Source organism: Pseudorca crassidens, chromosome 17, assembly GCF_039906515.1.
Source record: "Pseudorca crassidens isolate mPseCra1 chromosome 17, mPseCra1.hap1, whole genome shotgun sequence".
Lineage (NCBI taxonomy): Eukaryota > Metazoa > Chordata > Mammalia > Artiodactyla > Delphinidae > Pseudorca > Pseudorca crassidens.
This window is the reverse complement of record NC_090312.1, coordinates 19,567,957-19,589,489: the sequence shown is the minus strand read 5'-3', so window position 1 is coordinate 19,589,489 and position 21,533 is coordinate 19,567,957. Positions and strand designations below refer to the sequence as shown.

The following is a 21,533-nucleotide window of genomic DNA, read 5'->3' as shown; positions in this document are numbered from 1 at the left end:
TTGAAATATTTTCTAATTTTCTTTGTGCTTACTTCTTTGACCCACGAATTGTTTAGGAGTAGACTGTACTTCCAGATATTTGTGATTTCCTAGATATTTATTAATTTTTAACTTAATGTCATTATGGTATGGCTTATACATGGAGAACATACTCCATACGATTTCAGTTATTTTAATTTTATTGAGACTTGTTTTGTGGCCTAGCACCTGGTCTTTCCTAGTGAAATTGCCACTTTTTTATTTGGGGTTTTTCCTCACCTTTTTTAATCTTTCCTTCATTTTCTTCCCTCCTGTGGATTACTTGAATTTTTAAAAAAGAATGTCATTATAATTTATCAATTGATCTTTTAGCCCTTTCTCTTTGCAATTTTTTAGTAATTATCATAGGGATTAAAATATACATCCTTGAAAAAGGAACCCTCCTACACTGTTGGTGGGAATGTAAGTTGGTGCAGCCGCTGTGGAAATCAATATGGAGGTTCCTTAAAAAACTAAAAATAGACTTACCATATGATCCAGCAATCCCACTCTTGGGCATATATCTGGAGAAAAACATAATTCAAAAAGATAAATGCACCCCAATGTTCATAGCAGCATTATTTATAATTGCCAAGACTTGGAAGCAACCTAAGTGTCCATCAACAGATGAATGAATAAAGAAGATATGGTGTATATATACAATGAAATATTACTCCGCAATTTAAAAAGTTTACAAATGAGCTTATTTACAAAACAGAAACAGACGCATAGACATAGAAAACAAACTTATTATTACCAAAAGGGAAGTAGGGGGAGGGATAAATTAGGAGTTTGGGATTAGCAGATACAAAGTACAATATATATCCAGAGAAAACTCTAATTCAAAACGATACATGCACCCAAATGTTCATAGCAGCACTATTTACAATAGCCAAGACATGGAAGCAACCATGGGTAAAGAAGACATGGTGTATATATATATACAGTGGAATACTACTCAGCCATAAGAAAGAATGAAATAATGCCATTTGCAGCAACATGGATGGACCTAGAGATTATCATACTAAGTGAAGTAAGTCAGATAGAGAAAGACAAATATCATATGATATCACTTATATGTGGAATCTAAAAGGTGTTACAGGGAATTCCCTGGTGGCTCAGTGGTTAGGACTCTGCGCTCTCACTGCTGAGGGCCCGGGTTAGATCCCTGGTTGGGGAACTGAGATCCCACAAGCTGCATGGCACAGCCAAAAAACCAAAAGTGATACAAATGAATTTGTTTACAAAAAAGAAACAGATCACAGACAGAGAATAAGAATTTATGGTTACCAAAGGGGAATTGGGGGAGGGATAAATTAGGAGTTTGGGATTAGCAGACACAAACTACTGGTACTATACACAAAGTAGATAAACAACAAGGTCCTACTGTATAGCACAGGGAGCTATATTCAATATCTTGTAACAAACTATAATGGAAAAGAATAGGAAAAAGAATATACACATGTATAACTGAATCACTTTGCTGTACACCAGAAACTAACACAATATTGTAAATTAACAATACTTCAACAACAACAAAAAAGAAACAAAAAAGAAAGAAAGAAAGAAAGAAAAAGTGGCCAACTCACAAGGTTATTTTGAGGAATACTTGTTTAACACATGTATAACCCTTTGAACATGGCCAGTCACAGAGAAAGAGCTCAATAAATATAACATTATTATTCCATTAAAAAATTCTCAATCCCATCTAACTCAATGTCCCCTTTAAAAATAATAGATAGTATGTGATGCTCACTTTATTTTCTTGTCATTAAATTCATAGAGAACATAAGCTTTCTAGGTGCATTATCTAAAAGAAAATCAATATGATGCCCTTATGCTGAAATATAGGGAAGAAATAGAAAAGGAAGATCACATATAACAAAATAATTTTTATTTTAATATTCAAATGACTCTAGTAGAAGGCCTAGTGTGGTCATCAGATATTTATAACTAATGAATAATTTTAGAATAACAGAATTAAGACAATATTTAACTGAATATTGCCATCACTTCTTTTTTATATTTTACAATTTGGCTTAATATATTCCTATGCAAATACACACACAGGCATGCAATATCTAACAAATGCACTGAAAAAGGTGTGTTGTTCTCACGGTACCACACAAATGGTGGGTGAAGCAATGTTATACAATGATGAACCTTTTTTGGTAAAGTTCTGAACAGAACAAAGTACAAATTTTTCTTGATGTACACAATAATTGCATCCATGGACAATTCAAGATTACATTTTTAAAATTTAAAAATATCTTGTGTTTCTATGTAAAACCAAATTAGGTTAAAGCTCAGTTAACTGCAAACAGGTTTTTCTTACACTTGAAGGTCCCACAGGACATAGGAAAAACATTCAGGATTTAGGACAATTCATTTCTTCTTTGTGAGGTGTTGTCTCAAGAAAATGAGAATACCTAGTATCCCTAGTCCATGCTCACTAAAAGCCAGGAACACGCCCAATAAGGAGACAAACTACACCCTCCTCCCCAACCCCATCCAAATTTCCCCGAAGCCTTCCTGAGCGTGGCCCTTTTCCTGCAGGAGACCCAGTATCATTTAGTGTCATTGCAAAATGGACCACTAGGTGGTAGCATATACCAAAGAGTAAGTATTTTTGACACTACAGCATTAAGAACTTGGGAGTGAGCAGGGCTGGGACTGGAGGACCTCAAATTTATTTGTAATGTTTTATTTCTATCGCTACAAAAAGGTGACAAAAATATTGAAAATGGGTGCAAGTAATGAACACATGAATACTTAATTTTTCTCTATCTTCACATTTAATTTTTAAAGACAAGTTCCCTTCTTAAATGATCAACAGAAATATCTGGACAGGATGTTGCTAAACCATCAATCTGCTTCCATTCACAAAAGGAGAATAAAAATTATGGCAGCTGGAGATTCCAGATTTCCATTAATAGTTAAGAATAATGTACGTCTTTGAATACTATGAGAATGTGTAGACAAGAGCAACACACCACTTTGGGGAGTGCAAGGAGATAGCACAGAGAAGGTGGGGTTTGAGTTGTCTTTAAGACCAGGTGGGAATAATACAGGTATATACGGAGAGGCAATAACAGTGATGATAGTTAATGTGCTATTAAGCTTCGTAGTTAACAGTATTCTTTCACAGGTTTTAATCAAGTTCACCTTCTCACATTGCTGCTCACCCTTTTCCAGAACTATTCAAAGCGTGGTCGGCCAGCTGGTAACCATTACCTGTACTGAGAGACACTGAGACATACAGAAATTGAGAGAAATCATTTATAACGGTTTACAGAAATTTGACAATTTTCTGTCTGTTGACCACAACAATGAAAAATTGGGGCTTGTGCTTTCTTTTTTTAATTTCTTTTTTACTGTATTTTACCAAAGTGTCAGTCTTCAGTGGATTGAAAACACACATAGGCACACACCTGTGCAAGCACACACGCACACACATTTGATCCTTATCTACCAAGAGTTTGAGAAGCACTGGCTCCAGAACACCAAAACGGCCAGAAGGCGTGAAGCAGGTGAGTAGGGTGCGCTGGAGGAGAAGGCTCACATTTAATAGTTTCTACCTATGATAAGTGGGCTTATTCAATTTTATTTAATCCTCGCAACAACCCAATGGGATTGGTGGTATGATCCTGACTTTACAAAGAAGGGAAAAAACATAGAAAAGATAATGAACTTTCTCTAATGGAGCCAGGAGTCAAACCAAGATCTGCTGGAATTTTTAGCCCTTTGAGGATCTTGGATTAATTGCCATTTCAGCAGCCTTCTCTCATCTAGCAATACCTATAGATCCCACTTTATTCTGGGGCCAGTTGCTCCAGAGCTCAGAGTCCTGGCATTTATGCTCACATGTCCTCAAGAGTCAGTTCACTAACGTTCCCCTAAGTTAGGAAAAAGGGGCTGTCTTCTAACCCAGTGGAACATGGTGTGTCTCATATGTCAAAAGAAAGGTTAAAACAATAATAGCATTCCAATTCCCCATTTCCTGTTCACATCTATACACACACATACATACACACACACACACACACGACCTTCTCATCAAGCATGAAAAATAAATTCTGCACTCTCTCTCACTGGAGTAGTGGTATCAGGTATGTTACTGACTTGATTTTTTCCCCCCTTATGTTAAGGTGCTTTTTTTAATAGTTTTTTTATCATAAACTTGTATGATAAAAGTTTTTGACCTTGAGCTTTTTACAGAAACTATTAAACAAGAAAGTATTTTACAAAAAAAAACATTTTTCATTTTTATTTTTCAGGTAAAGGAATCTGTCTGAATTCAAACCACACATGACTAGATCTAAAGGGAGAAAAACCAGAAGACAATCATAATAGTGATACGATTTACAATATGTAGATAGAGCTTTTGGATAAAACTAAATGTTGCTTGAACAATGGATAATTAGGAATAGGTAAAAATTTTTTTTCATTTTGCACTTTCAAAAAGCTTAAAACCATTAAATCAAAGAGAGATTTAGTGGGGCTAGGTCTGCACTTCTCTTTTCTTCATTCTGAAGGCCTATTAATAATAAAAAATTCATTAGAGATAACTTGAGGAAAAGTGTTTTGTCTAGCATCAAAAACTCATAATGGAAAGTATCTGGCAAGAATTTCTTTTTTTCCTTCTTTCTCTTCTTCTTCGTATTAAAAGCAGTAATGATATTAAAGAGAACATCTATTGAATACATAGCATGTACTTGGAAATTTTTCGTAATGTTATTTCATTTAAGCCACACAACATCCCTATAAAGTAGGAATTATTCCTGTTTTATCGATAGGAAATTGAGGCCCAGAAAAGTTAAGTAACTAGCATAAGTTTGCAAAGTTGGTAAAGGACAGAATCAGGACATAAACTTCATTTTTGAGCTTGAAGCCCGCGCAAACTTTTTTGTTTTTGCGGTACGCGGGCCTCTCACTGCTGTGGCCTCTCCCGCTGCGGAGCACAGGCTCCGGACGCGCAGGCCCAGCGGCCATGGCTCACGGGCCCAGCCGCCCTGCGGCACGCGGGATCCTCCCGGACCGGGGCACGAACCCGCGTCCCCTGCATCGGCAGGCGGACCCTCAACCACTGCGCCACCAGGAAAGACCCCCCATACAAACTTTTGATAGTCTATGTAATGATTACAGAATTAAAACATGAGCAACAGCCAGTTAATCTCGTTATCTCCGGGACCTCTACTTCTGTTAAACGATTTTCCTACTTTACGCAGAATTTGGATCAAGTTACCCCATCTCTCCGGGCCTGCTTCCTGAGTAAAACGAGGACAATACTCATTTTATAATTTGTTACAGTTAAAGACGGTAACAGCTACCTGAAGCGTCTTTAATGCAGCAGATTGTCGACAGGTGATAGCCACAATTATTTTTATTTTGTAAAGGAAGAAACTGGGGATTAAGCACATTTAGTTACAAAATTATAGGTGTGGAGCTGGATCCCAGGTCTGTCTGATTCCCAGGCCAGCGTTCTTTATTGACTACACCGTAAGGTAAGTAACCTGTCTTTGGTGAGGAGGTTGCTTTAATTTCTTAAAGCCCTGCAATGACATGTACAGCCTTCATTGTTCACTATTTAGCTAAATTATTATTTTCACTCTCTGGCAATTTGGGACATGGACAGTATCATAAAAACGCCTCCACACATGTCTAGTAACCTCCCCGCCCGTCCCCAAGATCCCACAGCATGAGCTTTGTGGGTAATGGAAGAGGTCCACAACGAACTCGACCTCAAACGCACAATTAGCGCAGAACCGCCCCTCGCCCAGATGTTGATATTTTCCTCTCTCGGCCCCGCCCCCGACCACGCGGGGCTCCAGCCACGCCCCCAAGCTGGAGTTACTGGGGCGGACTCGCCGAGCGCCTCAGCCTACCCACAAGGGATTCCCTCTCCAGCCAATCGCGTCTGAACTACGGGACGGCCCCTAACAAAGATGGCGGGGGAGGCCTCAGTGAGGGCAGGCTGATTTAATACCCGAACCCGCGGCGGACCGCGAAGACAGAGGTAGCGGCGCAGCCCCGACCATGGAGGAGGGCAACAGCGCTGGCAGCGGTGGCAGCGACAGCAGCACCAGCGGGAGTGGCGGGGCGCAGCAAAGGGAGCTGGAGCGCATGGCTGAGGTCCTGGTCACCGGAGAGCAGCTACGGTAAGATGAGGGGCAGTGCCGGGGGAGGCTAGCGGTGGCACTGCCAGCCAGTGTCCGTGGCAGGCGCGCGCGCGCGCACGCCGTGGCTCGTGGCTAGCGACTCGCGCGGCGCTCCGGGACGCCTGCGGACGCCTCGACCGTCCGCGCCGCGCCGCCGTTTAGCTGCTGCAGCCCGGCGTCCTGAGGACTCCGGACTGGCGCCGGGCACCCGAGGCGGACGCGGGCGGGCGCGCCGTGCTTGCTGCGCCCTCGCCCAGCTGCTGCAGCCCTGCGCCCCGCAGACGCGTTGCTGCCGACCGCGCGCGCCCTCTTTGCCCGGGCACCCGGGAGCTGCCAGGCCTCCTAGCTGACAGCTAGCTCCTCCTCCGCTCAGAGAGCAAGAGGAGCGGGTGAAGGGCCCCCCGCCGGGCCCCCCGCCGGCCCCAACCCCAGCCCCTTTACTCCTAGATAAAAGGAGCCAGACCAAATCCCTTTCACTTAAGGTTTTACTTTTGGCTTGCAAGTCTGGCTTCACTCCCCTGAGCCTCAGTATTTTCATCTGTAAAATGGGGCTGATCACGGCAACTTCCTTGAATGGTTGTGGTGGGGGCTAAACTGAGAACATTTCTGAAACACTGTACCTATCACTTAATTGGCACATACTCATCCGTCATTATTTGGGTCCGCAAGGGGGCGTGGAGGCACCTTGTCCCGCTGCCCTGCTGCCAGCTCCCCCAGCGCGCACATTTTAGGTAGCAGGGTCCATTGGCCCCCGGCTGCTGCAAGAATTGGGACTTGATGTGTGTCACTGCGTCCAGGACAGGCAGTTACCCCCAGATTCAGAACCCCCTCCCGCCCACTTTATCATTTCCATCCCATCCTGGTTCTTCTTGGATTCATGTTTGAGAATTCTCCTTATGGTATGACCGGTTCCGCAGCTGCGTCTTGTGGTCATTAATCAGTTTGCCAGGGAGAAAAACCCCTTGGCTTTACAGTGGTTGAGCCAAAACTTGCATGCCGGCCCCTGTCCCATCGCAACGGTGTGCTTGCCTCTTACTTCTAGTTCTTGGCCTGAATCTCCAGGCTCGTTTTGGTTTCTAAAATGCTGTGTTTCAGGACCCGAAGGAGACTCTTGCAACGATCCCTAAAGGTTTGGTAACCACCCTGCTTGCTGCCCTTAGGTTGAGAAAGTAAATATTGGAGGTCAGAATTAATTTAGTTACAAGTTACAAGAGGCAAATTGCGCATTTCTATCCCTTGGTGATTTTTTAATGTATAGTCAGAATTAAAGGGAATAAAAGCTTTTCCATCAAGAGATTTTCTAACTGAAAAAAATCAAAGCTTTTCTGATTCACCTTGAAACACTTTAATAATTTATCTGCTCTTCAATTGGGTACGTTTCACTTCCTTTAAAATGATAAACTGCAGGGTGCCTCTGTTTGTCCAGAAAGCACTTTCTCCTTCGAGATGCTTAAATACCCCTTCCTTGGTTGGGGAAGTCCCCAGAGCACTTCTCCTCTTCCCAGGCACCCCTCTGCACGGCAGCAAGTTTGAGGACTAGGCTTAGTGTGTCGGTAAGAAGATAGAGGGCTGTCTCGCACTCGGGTTATATAGACCTGGGTTTGAATTTCTGCTCAGCCACTTTGTTGCCAAGAGTTAACATTAAGTTGTTTTGAGGAGGACTTTAAAACCAGAGTGAATTTGGGTTTGCTACTTACTAGTGTGGGACCTTGGACAAGTTACTTAACTAAGAATGATGGGTAATAATGGAGCCTACCTCTGTATTGTGATGAAGATTAATTAGATGAGTTAGTGCTTAGATCAGTGCCTGGGATATAGTATGCACCATGCCAGCCTTAGTTATTATAGTTCTGTGACTTTGGACAAGTTAATTCACTTCTCTGAGCCTGTTTCCTCATCTGTAGAAAGGCAATGAAGATAGCACTTCATAGGGTTGTTGTGAGAGTTTTCCCCTGGGCTTCATGTATTGAAGAGCTTTCAACAAATGGTTGTTGGAATTAACGAGTGTTATTGGTCTCTGTGTGTCACCACAGGTGACTTCCAGCTGAGCAAGATCTAGCAGAAAGGATTGATTGGTGGTTAAGAACACAGGCTATCTGGGTTCTTATTCTGTCTCCACCATTTATTAGTCCTGTGACTTGCGGACAATTTACTTAACTTCTCTGTGCCTCCGTTTTACTTCTCTTGCAGGAATTTTGTGAGGATTAAATGAGGAGGTGCTACATGTAAAAGGCTTAGTAAATGTTAGTTACTTAATTTTACTTTGGGGAACTGTCATCATTGCTTCTTAAAAACCTCTACCATCTTTGCACTGTGCTGAGTACAGAGTGTATAGTGATTACTCGAATATTTGAATAACTAGTGTATGTAATTAAATATACTGTTGTAAATACAGATAATGTAATATTCAGAATTTAGGGTTAAGTGGCCATGTATGCCACTAGCTTCTTGGTTACTGGAAGAACCTCTCTTAAAGGAGTAGGGATGCAGCCCTCCTGGCTGTCACTGTCACAACATGATTTCACATCCCTAACTGCTTTCTCACAGGTGGATTGTGGGGACTTTGTGATGTGCAGGCCTCCTGCCTCTAATTGCTATACACACACACACACACACACACACACACTCACACACTCACACACTCACAGACACACAGACAATTCCTCCTCTCTGCCTTCTCTTTCCTTTCCATTGCTTTCTGGGTCATCAAAGATGAGGTGAATGAAGGTGGTAAGGAAAGGAGACACCAGGATTGGGATTTGAAATACAAAATTTGGCTTCCAGGTCCAGCTCTGTGAATTTTATTAATTTAATATTTATTTATGGATGTATATATGGATGTATGTATTTGTTTTGAACTACTTTTGCTTGGGCAAGTCAGTTAGCCACTCTGGGCCTCAGCGACTGTGCCTGCAGAATGGGAATAATAATATCCTCCCATGTAAGATCTGTGGTGTTGGAGCAAATGGGGTATAACATGGGAAGGAACTTTGTAAAATAAATCAATAAGTCAAGAGTAGTTGTTGCTATGATTATTATAAACTTCAGATGTGAAATTGGGGGTTGGCTCCATAATCCTGACATTTTGGTAAGGGCAGCTGGTTGCATAAGGATATGAAATTGAGTAACATTTAAAAACATCTCCTGCTTTCTTCTCCAGCCTGACTGCAGGATCCTTTTCCTAATCTCTTTGTGCTTTCCCTTGTCGTAAAAGATTTTACTTCCTTGCTCAATGTATCTGAGTGTCTTTGTATCTTAAAACTGCGTTTGGATACGACTTCACATCCCCAGGATGGCTATAATCAAAAAGACAGATAATGAGAACTGTTGGCAAGGATGCAGGGAAACTGGAACCCTTATACACTGCTGGTGGAAAGGTAAAATGATGCAGCCACTTTGGAAATCATTCTGGTATTTCCTCAAAGACTAAACATAGAATTACCATGCGACCCAGCAGTTTTACTCCTAGGTATGTATTCAAGAGAAACAAAAACATATGTCTACATAAAAATTTGTACACAAATTTTCACAGCAGCATTTTATATAATAGCCAAAACCAGAACCAACTCAAATGCCCACCAACTGATGAATGGGTAAATAATGTGTGGTCTATTCATACAAGGGAGTATTATTCAGCAATAAAAAGGAATAAAGTACTGATATATACTACAACATGGATGCACCTTGAAAACATGATGCTAAGTGAAAGAAGGCAGACACAAAAAGGCATATATTAGGAGGTTGGCCAAAAAGTTCGTTCGGGTTTTCCATGTTACGGAAAAACCCGAACAACTTTTTGGCCAACCCAATATGACTCCATTTATATGAAACGTCCAGAATAGGCAAATCTGTGGAGACAGAAAGTGGTTGCCAGTGGCAGTGGGGAGGGGGAATGGAGGGTGATTGCTGATGGGTGTAGAGTTTCTTTTGGGGATGATGAAAATGTTCTCAACTTGATTGTGGTGATGATATCATAACTCTGTGGATATGCTTAAAAACCATTGAATTATATACAGCAAATGGGTGAATTATGTGGTGTGTGAATTATATCTCAGTAAAACTACTACAAAAATGCATTTGGATGACACATTAGAGTGATGAAAGACAAAATATTAAAACTTTTAAAATAAACTTTATGCTTTCTTTTTGGATTGGCCAAAGAATGTGATGAATTTTATCATTAACTTGATAACACATGACTACCACGCCAGATGGGACTGATATTTTATATATATCTTTTTATGGTATCATTCTTGATACAGCACAGAGAAAATATACCGTAAATAGTCCAGAAAATTGTCTCAGAACATTCCTGATTTGAAGATAATTAACCATATAAAAATCCTTCGTATTAGTGAGGTTTCATACGATGACTTTTTAAATCATTATTTATTTTTATGTTTTATATATAAATCTTTTATCTTGAGATTTGTCATGCAATCATAACTGACATTCTAATTACAGCATCCAAAATCCACCTTCTGTTTCTTCTATAGATTAATCCCAGAGATACTTAGCAAGAAAGTGGTTTGTAATAGAGCATTTAAATAAAGAAGGCCAGTGAATCTCACTGTTCTCTCTGTGGTAATGGTAGGCATGATAATAATAACAATAATACCTATATGGCATATATTACCTGCCAAAGACTCTTCCAAGTGCTTATATATATTATTAGAAATATATATATAAATATATATTATCAAAAGCATATATATGCCTTTAAGCTTTCTAAGCTACTCTGTGTAGAAGATATACTTGTTATCCTCATTTTACAGATGGGAAAACTGAGGAATGAAATGTGTAAGCTAACTGGCCATAGATTTTTCAGCCAGAAAGTGCTAGGGCTGAGAGTTCTTGCTCTTAAGCAAAATGCTAGATTACAATTTAGAGGATTAAGAAGTGTCAGGGTAAGACCAATGTAAAACTGAATCATATATATAAGACTGTGATATTCTGGTGTGAGAACTTTTGCAAACAAGCAAGTAGACAAATGATTTTTCGCTTCTGTCGGGAAAAATCTAATTAATTTCTAGAGGTGTTTATGTTTTTACAAGATAGAATGGTCAGTTTCTCCGTTAACTTTTAAAGTGGGTCTCCCTTGCCATATGGTTTTGAAAACTTAATTTGAACTCCACTCATTCTGAATTTGTAATCATTTTAATGGGACGATAAATTACAGTTCACTATTTTGCCAGCTGTGAGGATGGGAGCGGGGTAGGGGGAGAATTAAGAATGTAATGAGGAATGCTTAATTAAGAGAGAAAACACCTCAAGCTTTTCAGTTATGCTCACCTACCTAGACTAAGTATGCTAATTACAACAGTCTTATCCAGTCATTAAAGCTGGGTCCCTAAAAGCAATTTACGAGGCAATGAGTTTTAGCTAAGTTGTAGGAAATTGCCGTTCTTTCAGATTGTTTGATGTATTGCCTTTTTGCTACACCAGACCGCCTTTCCAGACTCTTACAGCCTTGCTATTGCCTTTTTCATAAAAACATGTTAAATCAATATTAAGTTGCTTTTCTGAATTTGCTTTGCCAATGTTAATGCAGTACGCAGATAGAAGGTACAAGTCAGCTTCTGGAACTAAAGGCCAATCTACAATAAAGTAAATATGAGATATGGAATTTAGAGATACAGAACAGAACAAGGAGAAATACAGCTGACCCCTGAACAATGCGCAGGTCACGGCACCCGCCCTCTGCACAGTTGAAGATCCGAGTATGACTTTATAGTCAGACGTTCTCTTCATCCCTGGTTCCCCATCCACAGATCCAACCAATCATGAAATATGTAGTACTGTAGTATTTATATTGAAAACCTCCAAGTATAAGTGGACCTGAGCAGTTCAAATCCCAGTTGTTCAAGGGTCAACTGTAGTTTGTTTTATTGCACTTTGAACTTAAGGAACTTCAAAATTGGCTTAGAGAATGTCTTAGGGGGTAGCCCCTACTGGTGTCCGTTAATATGGAAGTAACCATTGTAACCAAAGGGAATAGAGGGAAAGCTACTGCCCAGATGCTACTACTGAAATGTAGGGATCCAAGCAGGAGGAATACGCTTTTATTCTTCTAATAAGCAGAGAGGATATCCTGGCCTTGGGAAATTACCGCCTGTTCAGATGAAAAAGGGAGAACTTTAGGAAATGGCAAATGACTGTATTTGGAGTCAGTGCAGACAAGCCTCGTGTAGAGTGATGAACTGCCTTTACACCAGAGGCTTTTCTCATATACAGACCCTGTTCCTACGAACATCTTTTCTGCTTCACACATTGGGTGTGGGGACAGTAGGCACAGTCCTGGCACATAGCAAACTCAGTAAAGACTCCTTTCTTCCCTGGAGAGAGAGCCTGGGAAAGTACTTTGTCACTTGCCAAAACCCTCATGCAAATGGAAGACACTGAGTAAGTGCTCAGTACACGATTGTGGAATTATTGTACACCTTCATGCGCTTATCCTGACGTACACCTGTTTTTGAAATGAGTGCAGTGTTAGTTGTTTCTGAGTAATGTGTTTGCGGTTACTTTTCTAAAAGGCCAATCCTGATATTTAGGTTTTGGCTTCTGTCGACTTTGGAATCAATAAACCGGAAAATAAGTTATTAAATAAACACACCTCAAAAGAAGCGAATGAGAGGTGGCGGATGACTGTTCTCCTCTCCTAGAATTTCTAGTATTTATTTGGATCAGGAACTCACGTCCCTTTATTAGGTGGCGGCTCTTAAATGGTTGGTGTCTATGAGTTTAGTGATTAGGAAAAGACAAAGGAAACACTCATCAACCCTCCTTCTACCTAGCAAGTCATCCCACTTTTCTCTCTTCCTCATTATCTACCAAGCAGAGATGGGTCCCAGATCTGGGATCCTTGTCCCCGTATTATCAGCTTTAACCAAACTTGGAGGCCTATGGCAGTGACTGTTTTTATGGATTATTAGATGCTGGGGGAACACCAGTGGAGACGGAGTGCGGGGAGAGAGCTTAGCGGATCAGACAGCCTGCTTGTAAACAGCTGTTCCCGTGGCAGTGCCAGCAGGGGCAACAGGAGCTATTTTCATCAGGGCTGGGATGGCCCCAAACTGGAAGAGTTCAGAGAGAGCAGGAATTTACTCTCGTCTGCACAAAGAGTCACTTTTCTGTAGCTTTCCAAATATTTTTAAGGTTGAGTAGGAGAGGCGAGATGGAGAAAGAAAACACACCTGGGAGTGGGGGACAAGATATCCTTTTGTCTGTGCAGTTTTCTGATAACAGCTGTTGCTAGGGTGTGGCAAGAGGGGACAAATGCCAGGGCCTCCAGCTGGGGGAAGCCCACGGCAGCTGCAGAGGAGGTAGATAGCAGCTAGTGTCATCAGGGAAAGGCTCAAATCTTTCCACTTGGAACCTTTAGCTGCTTCTGGTGATTTTGTTATTGTTGGTGGTATGTGTTTGTTATTTGTTTTAATCCTGATGACACTGTCTCCCTGCAACACTTGTACCTACAGATTTCTGATTCTGATATTTACCCAGAGGTTCCTTTCATTGAAATAAACTGTGGCTCAGCACCCACTTAGGACTTGGCCTTATTTTGATCATCCAGCTCTGTGAGGCTCTCCTTTGGGTGGTGAAACTGTTACAGCCCCAGAGAACCGAACCTTGTGCTTTGTGGCAGATCAGGTAGGCTTCAGAAGGACCAGTCCTAGTACAGAGTGCTCAGTAGCTTCTCTGATCATGACTTAAAGTGTGAGAAACAAAAGAAGATCAGAATGAACATTCTCTCGTTAAGAGAGAAAGCCTCATTTCATGCTATCCTGTTTTCATTACAGTTAGGTTAGTCCCTGTGCTTTCATTATGTGTGAAGTTGGCCATTTTCTAACAAGTTGTAAAATTCTGGAGGAATACACTATGAGTGGTGTGTCCACAAAACAAACAAACAAACAAAAAACAAGGGGGATTGGGAGGGGGTTAGTGTAGAGATGTATAACGAGGTACTGGTTTAAGAACAACCAGTGTATAAATGTGCAAATTTACAAAAAGGATATGTTAAGAAAGGATTGTTTTTTTCCGTCTTAGAAAAGGATTTAGCACATTTTCTGTTGAGGATCCTGGGTTAGTTTTCTATTTAAAATGCAGTTCTTGGGCTTCCCTGGTGGCGCAGTGGTTGAGAGTCTGCCTGCCGATGCAGGGGACACGGGTTCGTGCCCCGGTCCCGGAAGATCCCACATGCCGCGGAGCGGCTGGGCCCGTGAGCCATGGCCGCTGAGCCTGGGCGTCCGGAGCCTGTGCTCCGCAACGGGAGAGGCCACAACAGTGAGAGGCCTGCGTACCACAAAAAAAAAAAAAAAGGCAATTCTTTTTATACGGTCTGCAGACTATTTTCAGGCACATATACTGAGTCCAGTAAAGCGTGAACTTTTGGATTGTAGAAGTACTGTTTTGCTTCCCGATTCCTTTCCTCTTCCCCAGGAGGAAAGGAGAATGGGGTAAACTTGCACCCTGTTTTCACTGAATATTTTTATAAAAGTTCTACTTACCTTTGGTCATTAACATTTCCATAAATGATAGTGACTTTCACAGAATGTATTCACTGGAAAAAGCAGTGGTGCTATATGACTGTATTTTATTTACATCTAGGTGCCAAGTGCCTCTTATATCATCTTTAGTTAAGCTATAGGAAGGTTGATAAAATAAGACTTTACCAGAGCTCCTACTTGTACTATTTTCTTCTTAAAAACAGACAACAAAAATCAGTTTAGAGGTGAGGTTTTAAGGCAGTTATCTGATGCATAACCATGATTCATTTTCCTTCACATTTGTTAAAATTTACTTTCTAAGAAAACCATAATTCAGAAGGACACATGTACCCCAATGTTCATTGCAGCACTATTTACAATAGCCAGGACATGGAAACAACCTAAATGTCCAAGGACAGATGAATGGATAAAGAAGATGTGGTACATATATACAGTGGAATATTACTCAGCCATAAAAAGGAGTGAAATTGGGTCATTTGTAGAGATGTGGATGGACCTGCAGTCTGTCATGCAAAGTGAAGTAGGCCAGAAAGAGAAAAATAGATATCGTATATTAACGCATATATGTGGAATCTAGAAAAATGGTACAGATGAACCTATTAGCAGGGCAGGAATAGAGACGTAGACGTAGAGAATGGACATGTGGACACAGAGAGGGGAAGGGGAGGGTGGGACAAATTGGGAAATTAGGACTGACATATATACACTACCATGCATAAGATAGCTAGCTAGTGGGAACATGCTATAACACACAGGAAGCTCAGCTCGGTGCTCTGTGACCACCTAGATGGGTGGGATGGCAGGGGGGTGAGAGGGAGGTCCAAGAGGGAGGGGATATAGGTATACATAGAGCTGATTCACTTCATTGTACAGCAGAAACTAACACAACATTGTCAAGCAATTATCCTCCAATAAAAAAAGTAAAATGACATTTTAAAAATAAAAAAAAGAAAACTAAGGAAAAGTGACTACAGTATGAACTTTAGTAAACAATATTGTATCAGTGTTAACCAGCTGTATCAAATTTGCCATATTAGTGGTGTGTGGTATAGCTTTACGATTTTTCTCTAAATCCGAAGCTGTTCTAAAATAAGTTTATTAAAGAGTAAAACAATAAATGAAGCACACATATACACAACACAGATACAACAAATGAAGTGATAAAAAGATAACTATTAATACATTTTAAAAAATTTGCTCATTACTGGTCTGTACCAAATAGCATGACTTATTTGTGGTTTCTAAGGTTTTCTTGAAATAACCGGAGATCACAGATGAAGTTGCTGAAAAGGATCACATGTTGATTATATTGGATTGAAAGTACAGAGCTGAAGAGTGTATAGACTGGAATCAGAATGCCTCAGCTTAAAACCCGATTCTGTTATTTACCAGCTGGATGACCTTGGGTTACTTATTTCATGAATCTGTGTCTTAGTTTCTTAGTCTGTAAACTGGTGATGAAAATACACTTCAGTAAATTGGTCTTAGAATGATATGTTGATATTTGTATAGCACTTATAACTATGCCAGGCAATTAGTGTTATGTTTATTAATAAATAAATATTGGGGAAAAAAGAATTTACTTTATTAATGACTGTTTTGTAGACTCTGATATAACCTGTCTTCATGAGAGAGGATGAATAGACCTTAGTTGCCATGATAAAGTACACTTTTCCTGCTACCATACTTACAAGAGCCAAAAGTTATCACAGAGTATTTAAGGACATTCAAATATAAGGAACAAGAGTGAACTAGAGCTTTTTCCTCCAACATTTTATTACGAAAAATTTCAAACATACAGAAAAGTGTAAAGAATTCTACAGTGAACGTCCTTTTCTCCACCGCTTGGATTCCACAATTAACATTCCACCGTGCTTGCTTTAGCGCGTGATACAGGATACTGATTATAGTTCCCTGTGCTATACAGTAGGTCCTTAATTATCTATTTTATATATAGTAGTGTGTATCTGTTAATCCCAAATTCCTAATTTATCGCTCTTCCCCACCTTCCCCTTTGGTAACCATGTTTTTTTCTATGTCTGAGTCTGTTTCTGTTTTGTAAATAAGTTTGTTTGTATCATGTTTTTAGATTCTATGTCTAAGTGAGATCATATGTTATTTGTCTTTCTCTGTCTGACTGACTTCACTTACTATGATATTCTCTAGGACCATTCATGTTGCTACAAGTTTCTTTTTTTTTTTTAAGAGATAAAACTTATGTATAATGAAATGCACCATTTGATGAGTACTGACTAAGACATACATCTGTGAAACCCAAACCCCTATCTGGATATCTTTGAATGCTTTTGGCTGCAAGAAACAGAGAATCGACTCAAACAATGTATTCACCCCCGTAACTGGAAATCCAGGAGATGTGAATAACCAACTGATACCATGTGCATATGTAATTATATTTCTTCTGAAATAATACTGTATCCTTAGAATTATGATACTCTACTATAGAATTGTCATCTATGGAGTTCTTACCTCCCTTTCCTTTCCAGGACTCAGCAGAAATGTTACAAAGCTGAAGGAAAGGTTGGATTTTACTTTTTGAAGCCAACACCTGTTTCAACAGCAGAATGAAGGGCTCTGCTGTCCTGCCATGTCCAGGCAGGAGTCCTCTCAGTGTCTCATCACTAGTTCTATGAATAATTTCCAAAGTCCATCTAGATGCCAGACACTGGGTTAGGTGCTGGGGACAAGAGGAGGACCTTCATTTTCCACACTTCCCTCTGTCATCATCACTTGTATCTCTCAGAGTTTCAAGCCTGCTTTTGGCCTATTGTGGATCAGAAACTTTATTTTCACTTTTATGGTGTAAGATTTCCAAATCGTGAAATAAATCAAGTGCAAAATAATAAAAAGAATATTAATCTTAAGATAACATTTCTGGACTTGCTTAAGGCAAGAGTCCTTTGTTCCATTTGTATTTGTCCTGAAGCAAAATTAATTTCATGCAGGGGTGGATACCTTAGGGGAGTGAAATCTACAAGGATGCCAGGGTGGGAAAGGGCAAGTAACGTATATTACATGAATTTCCTGTCTCATATATCTTTGCATAATAAATTTGTTTTAAAATATGGATACATAATAAATATAATTTAATAAGTTCATATGTTAATGATGCAGTATAATTCAGTAAGTATAAAAATGGAGAGGAATGGAAAAGAAATTATTGAAAATCTAAGGACGGGGAGTGTCGAAGATGCATTTATGGCAGAGAAGGACACTTAGAAACGGAAGCCATGCTTCTAGCACAGGGGAGATCACTGACTCAGAAATTCCTGCAGGGCAAGAGGGATCAATGACAAAAGAAAGACATAGGCCAGAGACCTAGGACATGAGTCTGAGAGGTGATAAACAGCTTATATCATGGGAAACCTGGCCAGAAGCGGGTCTTCAGGTTCTGGGTTGCCTTGAATATCCTACTCTTCCCTAACAAGCATGGGGCCGTAGTTTGGTACAGTACAAAGATCTTCTCCTAACTTGTAGGGAAATTTGGTACAAAAGAGTTAGAGATGATGATAATCATTGTAGAGGAGGGTGATCAAGGTTTGTGTTTTTATATGTGGATTGTAAAGTGAGGGACAGTTGGACAGTTCAGGCATTTACTAAACAATAATAATAGCAAAATGTCAGGTCCTGTTCTGTGAGCTTGCATGTATATTGTTTTATTGAATTCTGATAATAATTCTGTCATCCCTGTTTTTAACTGGAAGAAACTAAGGCATGAGCAGTTTGACCAAAGTCACATAAGTAGTAAGTATGGGAGCTTGATTTTGAAGCCAGGCCTCTCAGAATTCCTACTAGGTGCAAACAACTAGGGAAATAACTCTGCAAACGAGCAAGCAGTAAGGCCCATCCTTCTTGCCTTCAAGGTCACAGCCTAAGCCAGGTAGAGAGGGGAAAAATACATATGCATTTAAATAATATATGGGGGCAGTATATAAAGGGCAACATGTAGAGTGGTTTAAACAATAAAGGGGATTTCTTGGCTTATGTAATGTTAAATTTCAGAGATATGTAGACTTCACATGAGGTGTGATCAGGATTCCAGGTCTATTTCTCTTAAGTTCTCTTGATTCTACTTTTCTCTGCGCATTAACTTTGCCTTCATGAAGGCTGCTTTTGCAGTCATATGACAGCCACTAGCACCAGTCAGACTGAAAAGAGAGGACTGGCTACCATCAACCATCTACAGCAGTCTTGAGCGTTCATGTTTTTGGATCATCTTGACTTACAGACTCACAAGATATTAAAGCAAAACAAAGTCCTTTGCTGGTTGCCCTAGGCTTACCCATCTGCAATATTGTGGCAAGAAGGATGGTATTACCCTGACTGCCTTAAGTCAAGCAGGAGCCCCCTGCCTCCTCCTTAGGGGCACAGGTAGGATCATAGCTGCTATACTCTGGTGAAGGGTTCATTGGGTGTTGCAGAGATAAGCCCAGTGTCCTCCACAAATGATAATTTGGGCTCAATGATGAGAAACCAGTGGAAAAAAAAATTGTACAGGGTATGGTGTAATTAAGGCCAAATTTTAGGAGAAATAACAAAGTTGCAGGGGTGGGGAGCTTATACAGAGAAGAAGAAAGTGCTCACAGAAAAGCCACAAAGAAGATACAATTTGGGAGTGGTTAGGAGACATTGGCATACATCCTGGACCCTAGTGCTTTCAAAGTAATTTTCCCTGTAAACTTCCCCATCATGACGATCACCTGTTCACCATCCATATGCTCCCTCCCTCACCTTTCACCCCTCACTGCCCTCTGAAATGGAAGAGATGCCTCTGGTGTTCAGGGTTTGCTCAGTAATAGAAGTAAAATAGAACTCTCAACAGATGACTAAAATGGCAGGTGGCTCAGGTTCAAATTGCAAAGAATGATTTTTGCATCACTTGGGTTTTGATGTCTTTCCAAGTAACACCTCCACCCAGAAAGACTCCCAGCCAAAGCTGTATAAACGTTATCTCTTTGTTTAAGCAGGCTGCTTTAGGAATCATTAAGATGCAGACTTTCTGAGGAAGTCTCAAAATGTTCCTTACTTACATAACTAAGAAAGATCTTTCAGGTCATGTGTTTTAATATATTTTGTCAATGTTTTCCCTCCCCTCTCCAGAAATTGGAAATAGGAGCTACCTTCGATTATCAAGAAGGCAGATTTGTCACCACTGTTAGTAAGATTTAAGCTGATATCTCATTGCACCATTGCATTGACTTTACAATAGCAACTTTGGCATTGATTTTGTACCGCATCTTACCATAAGGATAACTAATAGGAATAAATCCCAATTTATTCTTATGGTTTTATTCTCGGAGAACACTGCATGAGTTTAGCCTTTTATTCTTCAGAATGGGTGGTGTGTGTACAAATGCAATAAACCTTTTGTCCTCAAGTACTGACAAGAAACTGTGATTTAAAATTGTGATTTTTTCTTATGCCTGTGTTGGCTACAAAAGAGAGAAGCTCCAGTTAAACCCATTGAGAAGCATCCATGAAAGCTAAGAAGCTGGGCTTGGAGCCAACGCATTTGTCTACACGTTCAGCATTTGCTGACTTGGCAGTAATTGGGGCTTTAAGCCAAGAAGAGCAGAGTCTGATTATTCAGGACTTTATCATAATTTGCAATTATGATACCTCAAGTGGAGGGGTAGTGGTTAGGGCCAGGAATGCCTTAGAAACCACAATTCCAATGCATCAGGGTTTGTCAGGCCATTTTGTTTAACAAGGGACAAAACCATTTGATGGTTTAAAAGCTTAACGAACCAGAGGGCATCTCTTCAGTTGTCTTCCTGTAGCTCCACTTCGGGTGGTTATGTTGCTGCTAGATGATTTCATTTCTGAAAGGGGAACACAGAGGAGGAGAGGAAGTCGGTTTGGCTATTTGTCAGCAGTTCTGAAAGAATGTTTATTCAGGGAGGAGTTTGAACCCTGTGAGAATTGGGGGATTATCTGGATATTTTCAGTTCTTTGATGTTGTGCCTACCCAACTAACGCTCCTCAGCTGACCTTCTAGCCTCTGCCAGAGAAAACTTCTAGTGGCCAGGACTCAGTCACTTCCTTATGAGCGTCTACATGTATGGGTGGTGAGGGCATAGGCCACCCTTAGCACTGCAATCATAATTATGGAATCTAATATATATTGGGGGAAATCATTGTAGTCCTTATTGGTGGCTTATGCGAAAAAAATTTTACTGAAATGTAGCCTGGCATTCCTTAAAAGAACACCCATCTATAATAAAATATGACAGTCTGTTTTACTTTGTAGTCAAAAATGTTCTTCTTGATAGAGCATAGCAGTAGATACTAAATTAACTTGCTTGGGGAATTCTGGGAGATAGGCCTTCATGGAGATTATAGTACAATAGGTAACAAAGAAAAAACACTTATTTAAAACTATTTGGTAGTCTATTCAGAGACGTGTTCAGAGGTTAAATTTGAGATACTCAGTGTGTCACTTAAAACTGCATTTACTGGAATGCACATACTTCAGTATTTCACCATAAGGCCTTGAGAATCGTATCTTATCTGTGTGACCTGCTCCGCCTCCCACAGGAGAAGGATTATTCAAGCGAAGTATGTGTTTTCACAGGGCAGATGTTTTCTTCTCTAAGAGCCCCTGCATCCAGCTGGATGATTCTCCTGGAAGAGGGTCAAGGTGATTGCAGGCCTGACCCCTTTCGCCCTTTAGACTTAGGAATGGGAGGTGTCAGCAAAAGGTAACACCTTCTAAAAGGGAAGTCCAGCTCTCATTGCTGAACTTATTCTAGTGACTTAAAAGAATGGGTGCTTCTCTGGTTTTGAGCCTTCCAGTACCTTGTACAGACGTACATCAGGGCATCTACAACCCTTT

At 40.4% G+C, this 21,533-nt stretch overlaps 1 protein-coding gene across 7 annotated transcripts in view; it reads left to right on the top strand.

Moving 5' to 3' along the window:
• The first annotated feature begins 5,904 nt into the window (after window positions 1-5,904).
• The window catches only part of DEPTOR (DEP domain containing MTOR interacting protein), a 172,466-nt gene continuing 156,837 nt past the window's right edge, over window positions 5,905-21,533 (top strand). For 4 of the 7 annotated variants that reach the window (XR_010936185.1, XM_067711397.1, XM_067711398.1 and 1 more), the window contains exon 1: window positions 5,910-6,176. Coding sequence is in view for 6 of the 7 variants with exons in the window: in XM_067711397.1 (XP_067567498.1) it covers window positions 6,055-6,176 (122 nt within the window). In the remaining variant the exon portion in view is untranslated. Of the gene's footprint in view, window positions 6,177-21,533 lie in introns of all 7 variants that reach the window. The other 3 variants (XM_067711394.1, XM_067711393.1, XM_067711396.1) reach the window with 2 other exon arrangements.